The sequence below is a fragment of the Pithys albifrons genome, chromosome 8 (genome assembly GCF_047495875.1).
Source record: "Pithys albifrons albifrons isolate INPA30051 chromosome 8, PitAlb_v1, whole genome shotgun sequence".
Taxonomy (NCBI): domain Eukaryota; kingdom Metazoa; phylum Chordata; class Aves; order Passeriformes; family Thamnophilidae; genus Pithys; species Pithys albifrons.
In genome coordinates this window covers 10243896-10256125 of record NC_092465.1, presented here as the reverse complement: position 1 = coordinate 10256125, position 12230 = coordinate 10243896, and the positions used below count along the sequence as shown (strand labels likewise).

The 12230-nt window shown below is 46.8% G+C and overlaps 1 protein-coding gene across 1 annotated transcript in view; it reads right to left on the bottom strand.

Moving 5' to 3' along the window:
• The window catches only part of ITGB5 (integrin subunit beta 5), a 60795-nt gene that overhangs the window by 3868 nt on the left and 44697 nt on the right, over positions 1 to 12230 (bottom strand). The window contains exons 11-12 of the mRNA XM_071561852.1: positions 2809 to 3031; positions 2002 to 2105 (exon numbers count right to left, since the gene is read on the bottom strand). Coding sequence (XP_071417953.1) covers positions 2002 to 2105; positions 2809 to 3031 — 327 coding nt within the window. The remainder of the gene's footprint in view (positions 1 to 2001; positions 2106 to 2808; positions 3032 to 12230) is intronic.

Genomic DNA, 12230 nt, shown 5'->3' with positions numbered 1-12230 from the left:
TACAAAGCGAAGTACCAATTAGATTAATATAGATAAAACTTCCATGTTACTTGACTAACGCCCTTCTGAGTTGAGCAGTAAACCTTAGTTCCTGCAGGCCTAGGTCCTTTCACTCCCATCCTTGCACCATTATTCTACTAAAAGACACAGTGATTAAAGCCTCAGTGCTAATGATCTCTGTTGGTCTTCATTAGGTTTCAGAGATCACATGTCCACAGAGAAGTGAGTTTTCAGGTCTGCTGATGTGTGTTGTTGCCAGGTTCAGCTCATGCTCCTCTCATGTTGAAACCTCCTTTCTGAAACCATCAGGAATGTAAATGTAATACTGCAGAGGCAAAGAAGATCCTGCAGAGTCCAAAGCAAGTCATACAAGCCTCCCACAAGGCAGCATTTTGGCTCATGAGTCCAGTGATCAATGCCTCTGCTCTGCAAAGCTTTGAAGCACTGGCTGTTTCATACCCAGAGTCAAAAGGCACTTGGGATGTTCCAGGGTGTGTTCAGTGCAATTTGATATTTAAGAAGGTCCCATCCTCATCTGCCAGGATACTGCAGACCTGTGACAAACATCAGCCTTCAGCCTCTCAGCAGGAACTTTTAATATGTGCTAAATAATACAGGAGTCCTTGAAAACCCAGATTTGGCTAAGTTTGCCAGTGAAGAAGTCCATAGTCCCCAAGAGTTTTATTTAGGAATATTTTGCTTTACCTCTTTCTCTAGCAGCCCAGTCTCCAAGCCACAGCACCATGTGCACTCTGACTGCCATAGTTCAACATAATTCCCTATAATGTCTTAAAACAGAAATTTGGCTGTGTTTTTCTCTGAAAGAGATGTAGTGGGTTGGCAAACCACAGTCTAGCCTCACCTTCCAGGGCACAGTCAGGACAAAAGCTGGCTTTGGCATGGTACACAGAGCACAACACAAGATGTGAATCTATTGGAAATTCATCTCAGGCAGGAAGGATGATCTTTAACCCCAAGTATTTGCTGACTCCTACAAAATTCAGGCCAGCCAGGTATTAGAAAGGAGCTTTGTGTGGTTTGGACTTCCAAACCTCTCACAGTGTGCTGGTGTAGGTGGACTCCTTGCTGAATTGCAGGGAGAACGGAGAGAACAAGAGCAAGTGTCCCAAATGGAAAGGTAGGAAATCTCACTGGTCATAATTTAAAAGCTAGACACTGAATATGAGAGGAAAATGGGAAAAGTATTGCCTGCAGGCAACTCAGGGGGAAAGGAGCAAAAGGGTGAGCAAGGTAAGACACCTCTACCTCTATAAACTATGGGAAGAGGAGGAAATGTCACATGTAGACAGTAATTTATCCCTGATTGATCTACAACGCTTCCCCCAAGCCATATTGCTAAGGTCAAGATCAAGATTGTGATTAATGCTGTCACAAGTTTGGATCCCCTTTACTCCCCTAAATAGCAACTGGGGACTCCCAGAATGGATTTTGAAAAGAAGGGGGTAAAAGTAAACTGTTGAGAGATGCTCATGCAGGGTGACCTCTGAAACAGGACACAAAGGGCAAGAGAAGAGCTTGCCATGGCGACTTGTAGCAGTCAGATCCATCAAAGCAGACTTCGTTGTTTCCCAAACAGCTTTGCTCTCTCTTACAAGCTCACTCCTTCCAAGATGAATTCTCGTAAGATTAGAGAATGTCTTTTTTTGGTGATACTTTGTTCTTTTGCACACTCTCACAGCTCATCTCATCTTCTGTCTCATCTGACTTCATCCCACTCTCTTTACTCCTTGCCCTGGCAATAGTGGTTAAATGTGGTAAGATGCTATTTAAATTCAAAAAGGTTTTTACTTCACTATAGATGATAGCCCAGAGAGAGCACCACACATACCATGTATAGACATATGCATACTACCTACACATACACATTTCTAAATACTAGGTGTTCCCTAAGGCTTTCTTTACAGATATGCCTTGGTCTGGTTAAGAGGAGTTCAATGCCACAGTCACTGGCTCCCATCAGTCCTGCTGCTGCCAGCTTACCAAGAACATCCACAGTGGTGATGATCTCGTCCTTGCAGTGCTTTTGACAGGTTTGGTTATCAGCCAGTCTTCCTGAGTTAAACAGCTTGCATTCAATGCAGTCCCTGCAGGAACACACACAGATGGGAAGATTAAGCACTCATAAGAAACCACACAAACACAGAGATTCACTCCTTGGAAAGGCACTACCTCAGTTCTGGTCTGGAGGCTGCACATCTGCACCACAAGGAAAGAGCAACTTCAGGGCCAAGCATCTCTGTCTCAAGGATGGATTTATTCTAGGGGTGGATTCAATGAAGGTGTAAAACAACTGGTAGGTTTAGGGTCTGTTTGGCCTTTGGATGTCAGGAGCTGCATATCAGCTATGGCAAAATACATCCTGCCTGAGATCAAGGCAGGCAGGGCTGCTGCTCTGCACTAGTCTGAGGCTGATGCACAGGCTACCTCCACTGCTGTGAGGCCCCATCCTCCCCTCCTCTGCAGCTCACAGCTCTCTGGGCCCAGATATTTGCAGCTCAGAATGCAATGAAACTGGTGTTGGCAGCCCTTCCTGAAGAGAGGGACACCATTGGAAATGAAGAGGAACATGAATTCTGTGAGGACTTGGGCAGCAACACTTGTTGCTGCTCTGCCTGGGATAGTCTCAGGTTGCTTTGCCTCGCTCCTAGCAGTGGCAGGCTTGCCTGGGACTGATCATTGCTGTTTAACAAAGCAGGAGTAATTCCTTAGCTGAAAAGTGCTCCAGGAACCAAAGAACTGCCCTTCCCCACCAGCAAAAATAGTCCCTCCTGAAATGTCTGTGAGTACCTTTTAATGCTACAGACACCTGGGCAGGTGGGACACTTCTCACATGTCTCTCCAAAAGCCCCTGGCTCAGTGCACTGACACTTCCCACAGACGCAGGCGCCCCGGCCGCTGCACATCTGGCCATCACTGGAAACACATCTGTCCATCTCGGTGGAGCAGTTGCAGTTGTCCCCGATGTAACCAGCATGGCACTTGCACTCCCCACAGTGACACTCTCCATGACCTGAAGGCAAGAACAGAGGAAAGGTGTCAGCAGCATTCAGGGTCAGCGATAGGTGCTGTGGTTGCCCCTGAGCAGGAGGAATGAGCAGCCCAACAGGAAGAGCTGCCAGAGAGACCTCGTTTGGCAGAGCAACAAACAGATGGTGATGGGAAACACCTACATATCTAATTAATACCTACACTTAGCAGCAAAAAATACCTACTCACTGCTCTTCCAGTGACTGCTACAGTCATTCAAGACAAATGGGCACCTTTCTCTTTCTACTTTTGTATAAATTATTCTCTTCTTTCTCTGTCTACATCAAGAGATATGAAGATGGGAATGGAGCAGTGCCTCCTTTCTGATTTCGAAACCAGAGTTTAGCAGCAAAAAGCCTAGCAGGTCACGCACTTCATAAAGTCTTTTTTACCTTTCTGTCTTAAGTTTTACTTCAGAAGTTCTCTCAAAAACCTTGAACAAAAATTAAATCAACAAGCACCATCTCTGGTGTCCAAACAGGACTTCTGTGTTCCAGACAGAGCCACAAAGGTTGCTGGGACCAGCTGAACCCTCTAAGTGGGTAGCTCAGGGCAGCTCACAGCACAGATGGATGAAGAAATCAATTTAATGAGGGCACTCCTAAACTAAAGCACCCCCTTGCAGCTACAGGGTTTAGCAAGGGCTGAGAAAGTCAACAGGCTCCAAAGCTTTCAGTGACAGTAAGTGCAGTGGCTGGCTGCCGAGCAGCTGGTTTCAGAGAGGCATCCATCAGCTCGCTGGAAAGGCTGCTGGAAAGGACAATCTCTAGGAGAAGGGATGCCTTTGAAGGCACAGTTTACAGAGCTGAAGGATTTGTATACGAGGCTCATCAGCAACCTAATTACAGCTCAGTCTTCCCACTGGAAACAGCCTCTAGCACCCCAGACATGATAAATTATATACACACTCCTTTCATCGGCAACCAACCCACCGATCTCCCTGTCTCTCTCATCGTGCCAAGATTACCAGAGACTGTGGATTGTCAAGCTACATCCCATGCCAAAAGCCACAGGAGCACCTTTTGTTTCACTAGGCATCTCATATGTCCCAGAACATCACAAGTTGCCCTTATACAGCATCTTTTGCACTCCACCATTTGTTTTGGATCCAGCCTGAAAATTCAAACATTACTAGACACAGGAGATTATGTTTACAAGCTCTCTAGAGGTGACCTCCTTACTGCCTACATCTGATGGAGATTAAAATCCTTTGCTCTGTTTGCCTTCATGGCAACAGCCTTCTCCTTTACCCAGACACAGACGTACAGACAGGTCTGATTTTCTCCCTCCCTATAAAGCCTTGGGTTTGAGCCCATGGCACAGCTACATCCACAACTGCTGCTGTTTGGGGTACAGCTCCAGAACTCAGACTCCCGCAACCTCCACTTTGCAAACCAATCAAATGGGGTGTCTGGCTTCCATTCACAATTAATTCAGGTGATTGGGCTCACACACAGCAGGTTTGATGACTCCATGGCAATGCATGTGTCCAAATTGGGTATAAATCACGGTTTTCTTAAATGGGCACTACTTCAAGGAATCTAAAGCAGCTGACATTGGGAATTCATGAATATGGCATATACTAAATGCACTTCAGACCTGAATTTGAGCTGTGAGGGACAAGAGAAGGAAGCCAATGGAATTCATATCATCCCATGGTCCTGACCTGGGTGGGAGCCACCCCACTGCTCTTGGACAGAGGGGCAGAGCCCCTGTATTGTCAGCCTTAGTTCAGTTTTCCTAGGACATCAGAGAGCACAACACAAGATGTGAATCTATTGGAAATTCTTCTCTGGACCATAAAATTACTCAGTTTTTAAAGGCGTAAGTGCCAGGCCATAGGAGGCTAGAAAGACTGCACATCCCTTCCAGCCTCTGACAGGCTGGAAATGGAGGCTGGAATGACTGTTGGGTGGGAAACGGTCATTTCCAAATAATGCATCTTACTAAACCACTGTGATTGGAAAATTTAAAAAACAGCATCTTAAAGGAAGCAGTTTCATTTATTGAAGGGGATGAAGAAAAAGCTGTTCTGTATGAGGGTGACTAAGTGTAGGGTGTGAGCTTAAAATTTAAAAACATGTTGACATGTGTTTCCTGCCTTGGCCACCGTGGCTCAATATGCAAGAAGTCGCTGGCAGAAGCTCATCATAACAAATATGCCAGGAGTGGGAATTTCCATCTTGACCTTTAATGCCAAAGATGTCACAATCTTCCAAGCCTGCATCAGTTCAAAAGAGCGGACACTCCTGTAAGCACCATGAGCTCCCTTTCTGGTGCCATCCATCTCCCACACAACCTGGGAGAAACTCAGTGAGTGGGAAACATTTATTTCTGACATGGGCACAACAAGAATCATCCCACTTTTCATCATCCACCTGGAGCACACTGGAAATGGGACTTCACACTCTCCTGTTGCTCAGGATACAATCTGAGAGGAGCCCTGAAGCAACGTGGCAGCAAGTCTTTCAGTGATGGTGACCCAGAGCTGAGGTTTGTAGAGTCCTACTCAGTACTCATATTTTGCAGGAAAATGTACTGCACATTTCCTGTCCCAGCTCTTCACACACAGTGCTGGTGTGGCCAAGCTAGATGGCAGTCTCTGTGTCATCTAAGATCACGCCTGCAGGAAGCCTTCCACCACTGTGACCATGACGAAACTACGTTTTACTTCCCAGTTTCATTTCCAAGATGACAATGCGTTCTCAAGAAGGGCATGTTTCAAGACACCTCTGCACCAGCAGCAGTCTAGCAGTGCAGGACATCACCCTGGACTTGAACCCACTTGAACCCTTTGAGTTTGCACATTCTCTATTAAAGCCAGTCTGTGAAGCCAAAATACATTCATTATGTCCTCCAAACATAACAAGAGATATTTTCTTCTGTTCCCATCCTTGAAATGAGAGCATCTTAGTAGTTTAAAAGATCCAGATCTAATTGGGAAATTAAATGCTCCCTTTGAATTTGATAACATACTTTCCAGGCAGCTCTTGACTGTTGGGGGGGGGGGGGGGGGGGGGTGGGACTAACACAAAACACATGTCAGGAAGGCTGCGGAAACACACTGGGAGGGTGTAGCAGAGGAAAGCAATGCTTTCGTGGGGGAAAAGCAGTACCCACACTAAGTTTGACTAATCTGGGATCCATCAGGGCAGGAGCCATGGGGTCCACTGCTGCTTGGAGGCCGCCTCTTCCCTTGGAGGCCACCAAGGTGGACTGAGATCCACAGCCCAGCTGGTACTCCTGTGTGTGTCTCCACCCTGAAACACATCCCCATCCCACTGCTGTGCCCCAGCTGGGCTGCACATCTCGCTGTCACTCAGGCAACTTTTGGCAGGACATCCAACCATCCTCATTTCCCCCCAGCTCCCTCTGCCACCCTCCTCAGCTGCCCATCAGGATGACAGACACAGGCCAAATCCTCCCTATCCTCATCCTGGCAGCACACAAACCTGGCTTGGCATCCCCACACCAGCACTATGTCTCATTGCTCTGGTCCCCAAGCAGCATCATTGTAGAATTGGGACAGTGGCTTCTGGAAGAAGCTTCCAGCCTCTGACCCTGATTTCATCCCAGGCTTCCTGACAGCAGGCTGTGACCCTGCTCAGTGGGAGAGTCCGTCTGCCCTCCATGACAACTGTCTGCCTTTTAGGAATCGCACCAAGAGGTCTGAAACTCAATGCACTAAAAGCTCTCCCACCAGGGATTTTGATAGAATGTGGTTTTCCTAAAGCATACTACTTCTGGGGACCACAAAGTGATGCAAAAATACCAGCTTTCTTTTGAAAGAAAAAATATGATCCCAGCTATTATGGAGAAGGCAAAAAGGTTTGAAAACAAGCCCCCTTCAACTCTCCTTTTTTCAAACCTTCTAGAAAAATCAGCTGATGCACCTACCATACAAGAAAAAAAGTCTTCATGATTTTAAGCCAGTTTCTTGGCTTCTGAGCACATGGGACAGGAAAGATCATACTGTATTTTGTTCCAATTAAATCAAGTCACTTATTTTTTTTACCTCTCTTCTCACATCCAGCCTTTGGGTCAGGACCTCCAAAAGGCTGTGCTTTTGTCATTTTTGGTTACTTCAACAACTAGATTGAAATAGAAAAAAAACCACAAGAAAAACAAGAGAAGTAAGTTCCAGCAAACAATTTCCAGATTCCCCAGTGCCATTCCTTTAACAATCCCTGGCTGCTGTGCCCAACACTCAGAGAGCCCCAGTTCAGAAGCCACTCTTTGTTTGTACTCCTGAGGGGTGGACTCATCAAAAACATCTGCTTTATTAGAGAAGTCAAACCCACTGATGCAGGGCACTGCTTAAGCATTGGTTTTGTACCAGACCAGCCAATTTCTCCACAAAAGCACTCAACATTCGTAGGAGAGGCTCTGTAAGCAGCACATTTTGAGTGGGAGGAAGAAGGGGAGCAGAAGACGCTTTGAACACTTGGAAAATGTAGACCTCTCTGTTTGGGAAAGGATATGGTAAGACACAGTGCCTGCTTAGGCAAATAAATCACTGACTTCCCTACTAATCTCTTTCCATGACTCAAAGCAGCCAGCACTGCATATCAAGAGGCCAGGCAAGGCAAGGTGAGCTGAGGCAGCCTGCCCATGGCACAGCTCAGGTCCATGACTCTGCCAGATGGTTGGCACTGGTCAGGAGTCAGGGACAGCTCAGGAAATTTTAAACAGTGGGGATGAATTTGGGATCCATTCCCTGGGTCATGATAGTCTGGCAGGGGAAACAAGGGTGGTAGGTTGAGTGGAGCATCCCCAGCCCTTGGAGCCTACTGAGCATAACAACCTCCTTGTGAAAACCAGGCTACTATGTAAACACAGACAGACAAATGTCAAGGGACCAAGGTTTCTGTGTAATCTGAAATTCATCCACTGACCGCCTCCATTCACACCCAAAGAGAGCTCACCCAAGCTCATTTATCCACAACGCAATACTGAAGCAACAAAACAAACACTAAGAGGATAGTACTAAGTAAACAGTGCTTTTCTGAATGTTATTTACACCAGACACCATGGATCTGTTCATGGTTCAATTGCAGTGGATATTTATATCCTGAAGCATATGGGTTTGACCAAGAACTGCCAAGGCTTTAAATAAGCCTTTACTTCAATCCTAGCGCTGGTTGAGCTTCCCAGTCATTAAAAATAACATCGGAGATGCAGACAAATGAAACCAAAGGTGAAGGAATAAATATAGGCTTGAGCTGCTAATTTAGCCAAGGGTACCAGAAGCCCCATCACCAGCTCGACATTAGTGCCAGCATCCTCCACCATGCAGCACTGCCACTGCAAAACAAAACAACACCTCAGCACCCCAATTTCTCATTCACTTGGGAATTTCTGGGTTAAATGACAACTGGACAGGGAAGACAGGGTTTTTGGAAACTGCTGTCTCATGAAGGCAGCTGAAAGCAATCTGAGGCAGGCGGATTTCCTGTGGCAGCCCTGGCCAGCCTTTCCTCATTTTCCTTCTCTCTGCAGCAGAAGTGGAGCTGAAAAACAACCACAAGAAATGGATGATGATCCACCAGAAAGCCAAAAAGGGCAGCAAGGAGTCATTTCCTGAAAGAGATCTAAAGCTGCATTTCTTAAAATAAAGCCTTCCTTTTTTTCCCCTCCAAATAAGCTCAGTACTTCACAAATCTCTTGACTTCTGCTTATGTTAGTGCCTCAGCCAAGCCTGCCACATGTGGCCTTTTGGATGGAGACCCAGGGCTGGGAGTTGGAGCTTTTAGGTCCTCCTGCCAACTGCTACCAACACAGAGAGAGATATGGAGCAAAGGTGCTGCCAGGTGCTTCACTCTGAGTGGGGGCAATCAGGATGAGTATGCCAGTTTCCTTTGAGCCATGGGCCCAAATACCATCCCACCACATTGGGCACATGTTCATCCTTGACTTTTTCACCCCTTAAGTATCTGACATGGAGGGCACTGCATGAACTGCTAACAATTCATATAATTCCTTAAGCTAGATCAGAAGGTAGGGCGGTGTGTGTGTGTGTGAATCCTCTGGGGTTTTCCCCCACCTGTGTTTCCCTCCAAACCTCTAGTTTAAAAAGGGCCACCTGTCCTTTTCTATTTACCTCCATCCCTTCACATGCAGGTGTCTATTGGGTCTCCTGTGGGACGCATTAACACCTCTCCCACGGCAGTGCTCCTCTTTCCAGCCAGCTCTCCAGCCCCCTACCAGATGAGACCAGCTCACAGACAAAATCCCCCTGGATGCAGCTGTCTCAATCCATTTCCTTTCTCCCCAAAAAGCCTGACAAATAAAAGTGCTTGACAAAAAAGCCATTTTCCACTTGGCTCTCCCAACCCTGCCCACATACCACCAACACCCATTGGTCCAGAACCAGTAGCTTCTCCCCCACTCACATACTTCTTTTCCCATCTCTGCCCAGGTCTGCTTGCACAACTCTGCACTTAGTCTTCAACTTTAGTCACTGTGAAGGCTCGGCAAGATTTAGAAACATGAGGGGACATATGGCAACCATGCAGTTAGCTGAAAAGACAATAAAGGGCTTGAGAAAAGCCATAGCACTGCAACCATTCCACCAAAGCATGGTGCTCCCAGGAAGGACAAGCTTTGTCTTCCCACTCTGATGTCTGAGCAGACTCCTACCAGCTCCTACTGCAAAAACCCCCTCCAGATATGTTCTTAAAATAAAACCTGGCTCCAAAACAAAGCTGAATGATCTCAAACCCCTGAACTCCAGAGCCAAACTCTATGGTTCAGGTCCATCCTTCAAATGAAAAGCAGACTAATTTTCATCCTGCTGAAGCCCAAGTGGGCTGAATGTCCTTTCAGCTGAATGTCCTTGAGAGGAGTGGGCTCTGGAGCAGAGAGACATTCTTGCTCTGCAAAACTGAGTGCCATGGGAGCCTTGCCCAGTTCTGTGTTTGGATGCAAACATATAATGTGTGGTGCAGGTTCACCAAAGGTTCATGGTTTTGGAACAGATTTCTCCCTTCCCAAACTACCTGAAAGAAGTCAGACTATCACTCAAAATAAGACCAAAAAAAGAAAAGAAAGAATGAACCCACAGCCTGCACAACACTTCCCTTTCAGGTCAATAATTTAAATTCAACTTTTTAAACCAAACTAAGCAAAATTCACAGGTTTTCACTGCATGTGAACAAGAAATGCTGACACAGAATTTCACTCACCTATTGATCTGAGGCTTTCATCTGCCTCTAAACTCCAAATACAACATTCATTTCCATATGTGCATTTCTGTTAATTACTTTCATCAGACAGACCAAACTCCGTGAGACGCTGGCCAGAAAGAGCATTTAAAGAGAGTCTCTTCTCTCTTTGGGGAGTAAGTGGGCTTTATTTTCTGAGTTCATCCTGGTGGGGCTTTTTTCAGCTTTTTATGGGGCTTCTGGCCGTGAGAGGGGGCATTTGCAGCAGTACGGGGTGTCTGGGTATGTCCATGCACCGTCAAATGACACCTCCGGGTGCAACCAGCTGCTGTGCCACTTTAAGAGCAGAGACCCAGAGAAGGGGCTCTGGCTCCCATAAAGATGTCAAAGACGTCACTTCTGTATTCTTTAATTCTGCCTGGGCATTTAATGCCTCATTAGCATTCATTAACGCTTGCAAAAGGTCCTCTCAAGGACAAGGAAAAAACACAGTGAAAAGAGAAAGGAACAGCAGCCTCTGTGCGGGTTGGGTTGGTCCTCAAGGAGCTGCTGCCAGATTTGGGAAGAACTGCAAGCCTTGGAAAGCAATGAGAGCCCGGGCAGGGAGAAAGGAGGCGTAGGAAAGGGCAGCCCTTTCGTGCCCAGAATGGAAACTTCGGCGAAGCAGTACTCAGCACACTGGGAAGAGAAAGTCCAACTCAGTTGCCGTTTCATTGTGAAAAACCGACGCAAACCCCTGGTGTGAGCAAGGTGGGGCAGGCAGGGTATGTCTGCTACCAGAAACACCTAGGAAGGTGAGGAATAAACACAGCACTGAGCACAAACGCAAATAGAAGTATCTTTTGTGCTCCTGTAAGAAATCCATAAGATCATAAGTTGCAAGGGATCCATAAGGAGTGCCTAGTTCAACTCCTAAATAATCAATAACATTTAATAGGCAACAATGTAATGCTATTTTCTACAGGTACTATACCTAATACTGCATTTTTTTATTGTGAAAGAAATGCACAGGAGCATTCTAGTTAAGAACCATCGACTGCACTGATGTGCAGCCTCTGACCTGAAACACAGCATGGGAGGTCATTAGCAGCATAATTAGAGAGGGACGGGGCATTTTTACACTGCAGTTACAAGCACTGGCCATGCTTTCACAGGTCACAGACAGCGGACGAGGGTCACCCCATGCTGTTTGCCCCAGCCCAGAGGCTGTTTTAACTCTGGGATTTTCAGCCTTTTGAGCTGACACAGAGCAGGATGGGGGGCTTCACAGTTTCAGAGGGCAGTGGCACATGACTCAGGATTAAATTGGAACGAGAACAGAAACCAGATTAAAGGCGAAAAAATAAATTTGGAGAAGAAGAGATTCGGGAAGGATAGAAATTATGCCCTTTGAGGAAGTGGCAGGGAGGTTTCAGAAGCCTCCCAAGGACTGGAAATGTGAGGAAACACATGCACTGAGTCAGCCCCATGCACCTCCAAGGCCACGGAGGATTTGCGTGCCAGACGTCATTAAGATGAAATTTGGAATGCAAACACCTCCCACCCGGCTCTCAGTCCCCCTCTGGAATGGGGCTGTGAGCCACAGCAGCTGCAGATGAGCACACCCAGAACACCATGAGACATCCTGTGGCGGATGCTCAGGATCCTTTTGCTTGCAAGGAAAGGCAAACACTGCTACAGAGGAATGCAACTGCCAGACAGCCTCTTGCACAGCTCAAGGGTGGAATCTCTCTCCACGCTTTCAAATTATCTGGGAGCCTGGGGCTGGGCATCCATGCTTCCCACCACAGAAGCTGCCATTGTGGTGCAGGGTACAAAGGGGCACTACAGGCTGCCTGCAGTGGGCAGGTGCTTCTGGTAAATGTCTCTGTCATTTCTCCTCCTCTTCACACTGTGTAAAGAGCAGAAAGTTTCTCAATGACACTCCACACTAAAGGCTGAGAGATTTCAAGTGTTGGTCTCAAAGCTCACTGTGGTCTGGCAAAGCATGGCCAGACTTACCCTTTTGGGAAGGCACCA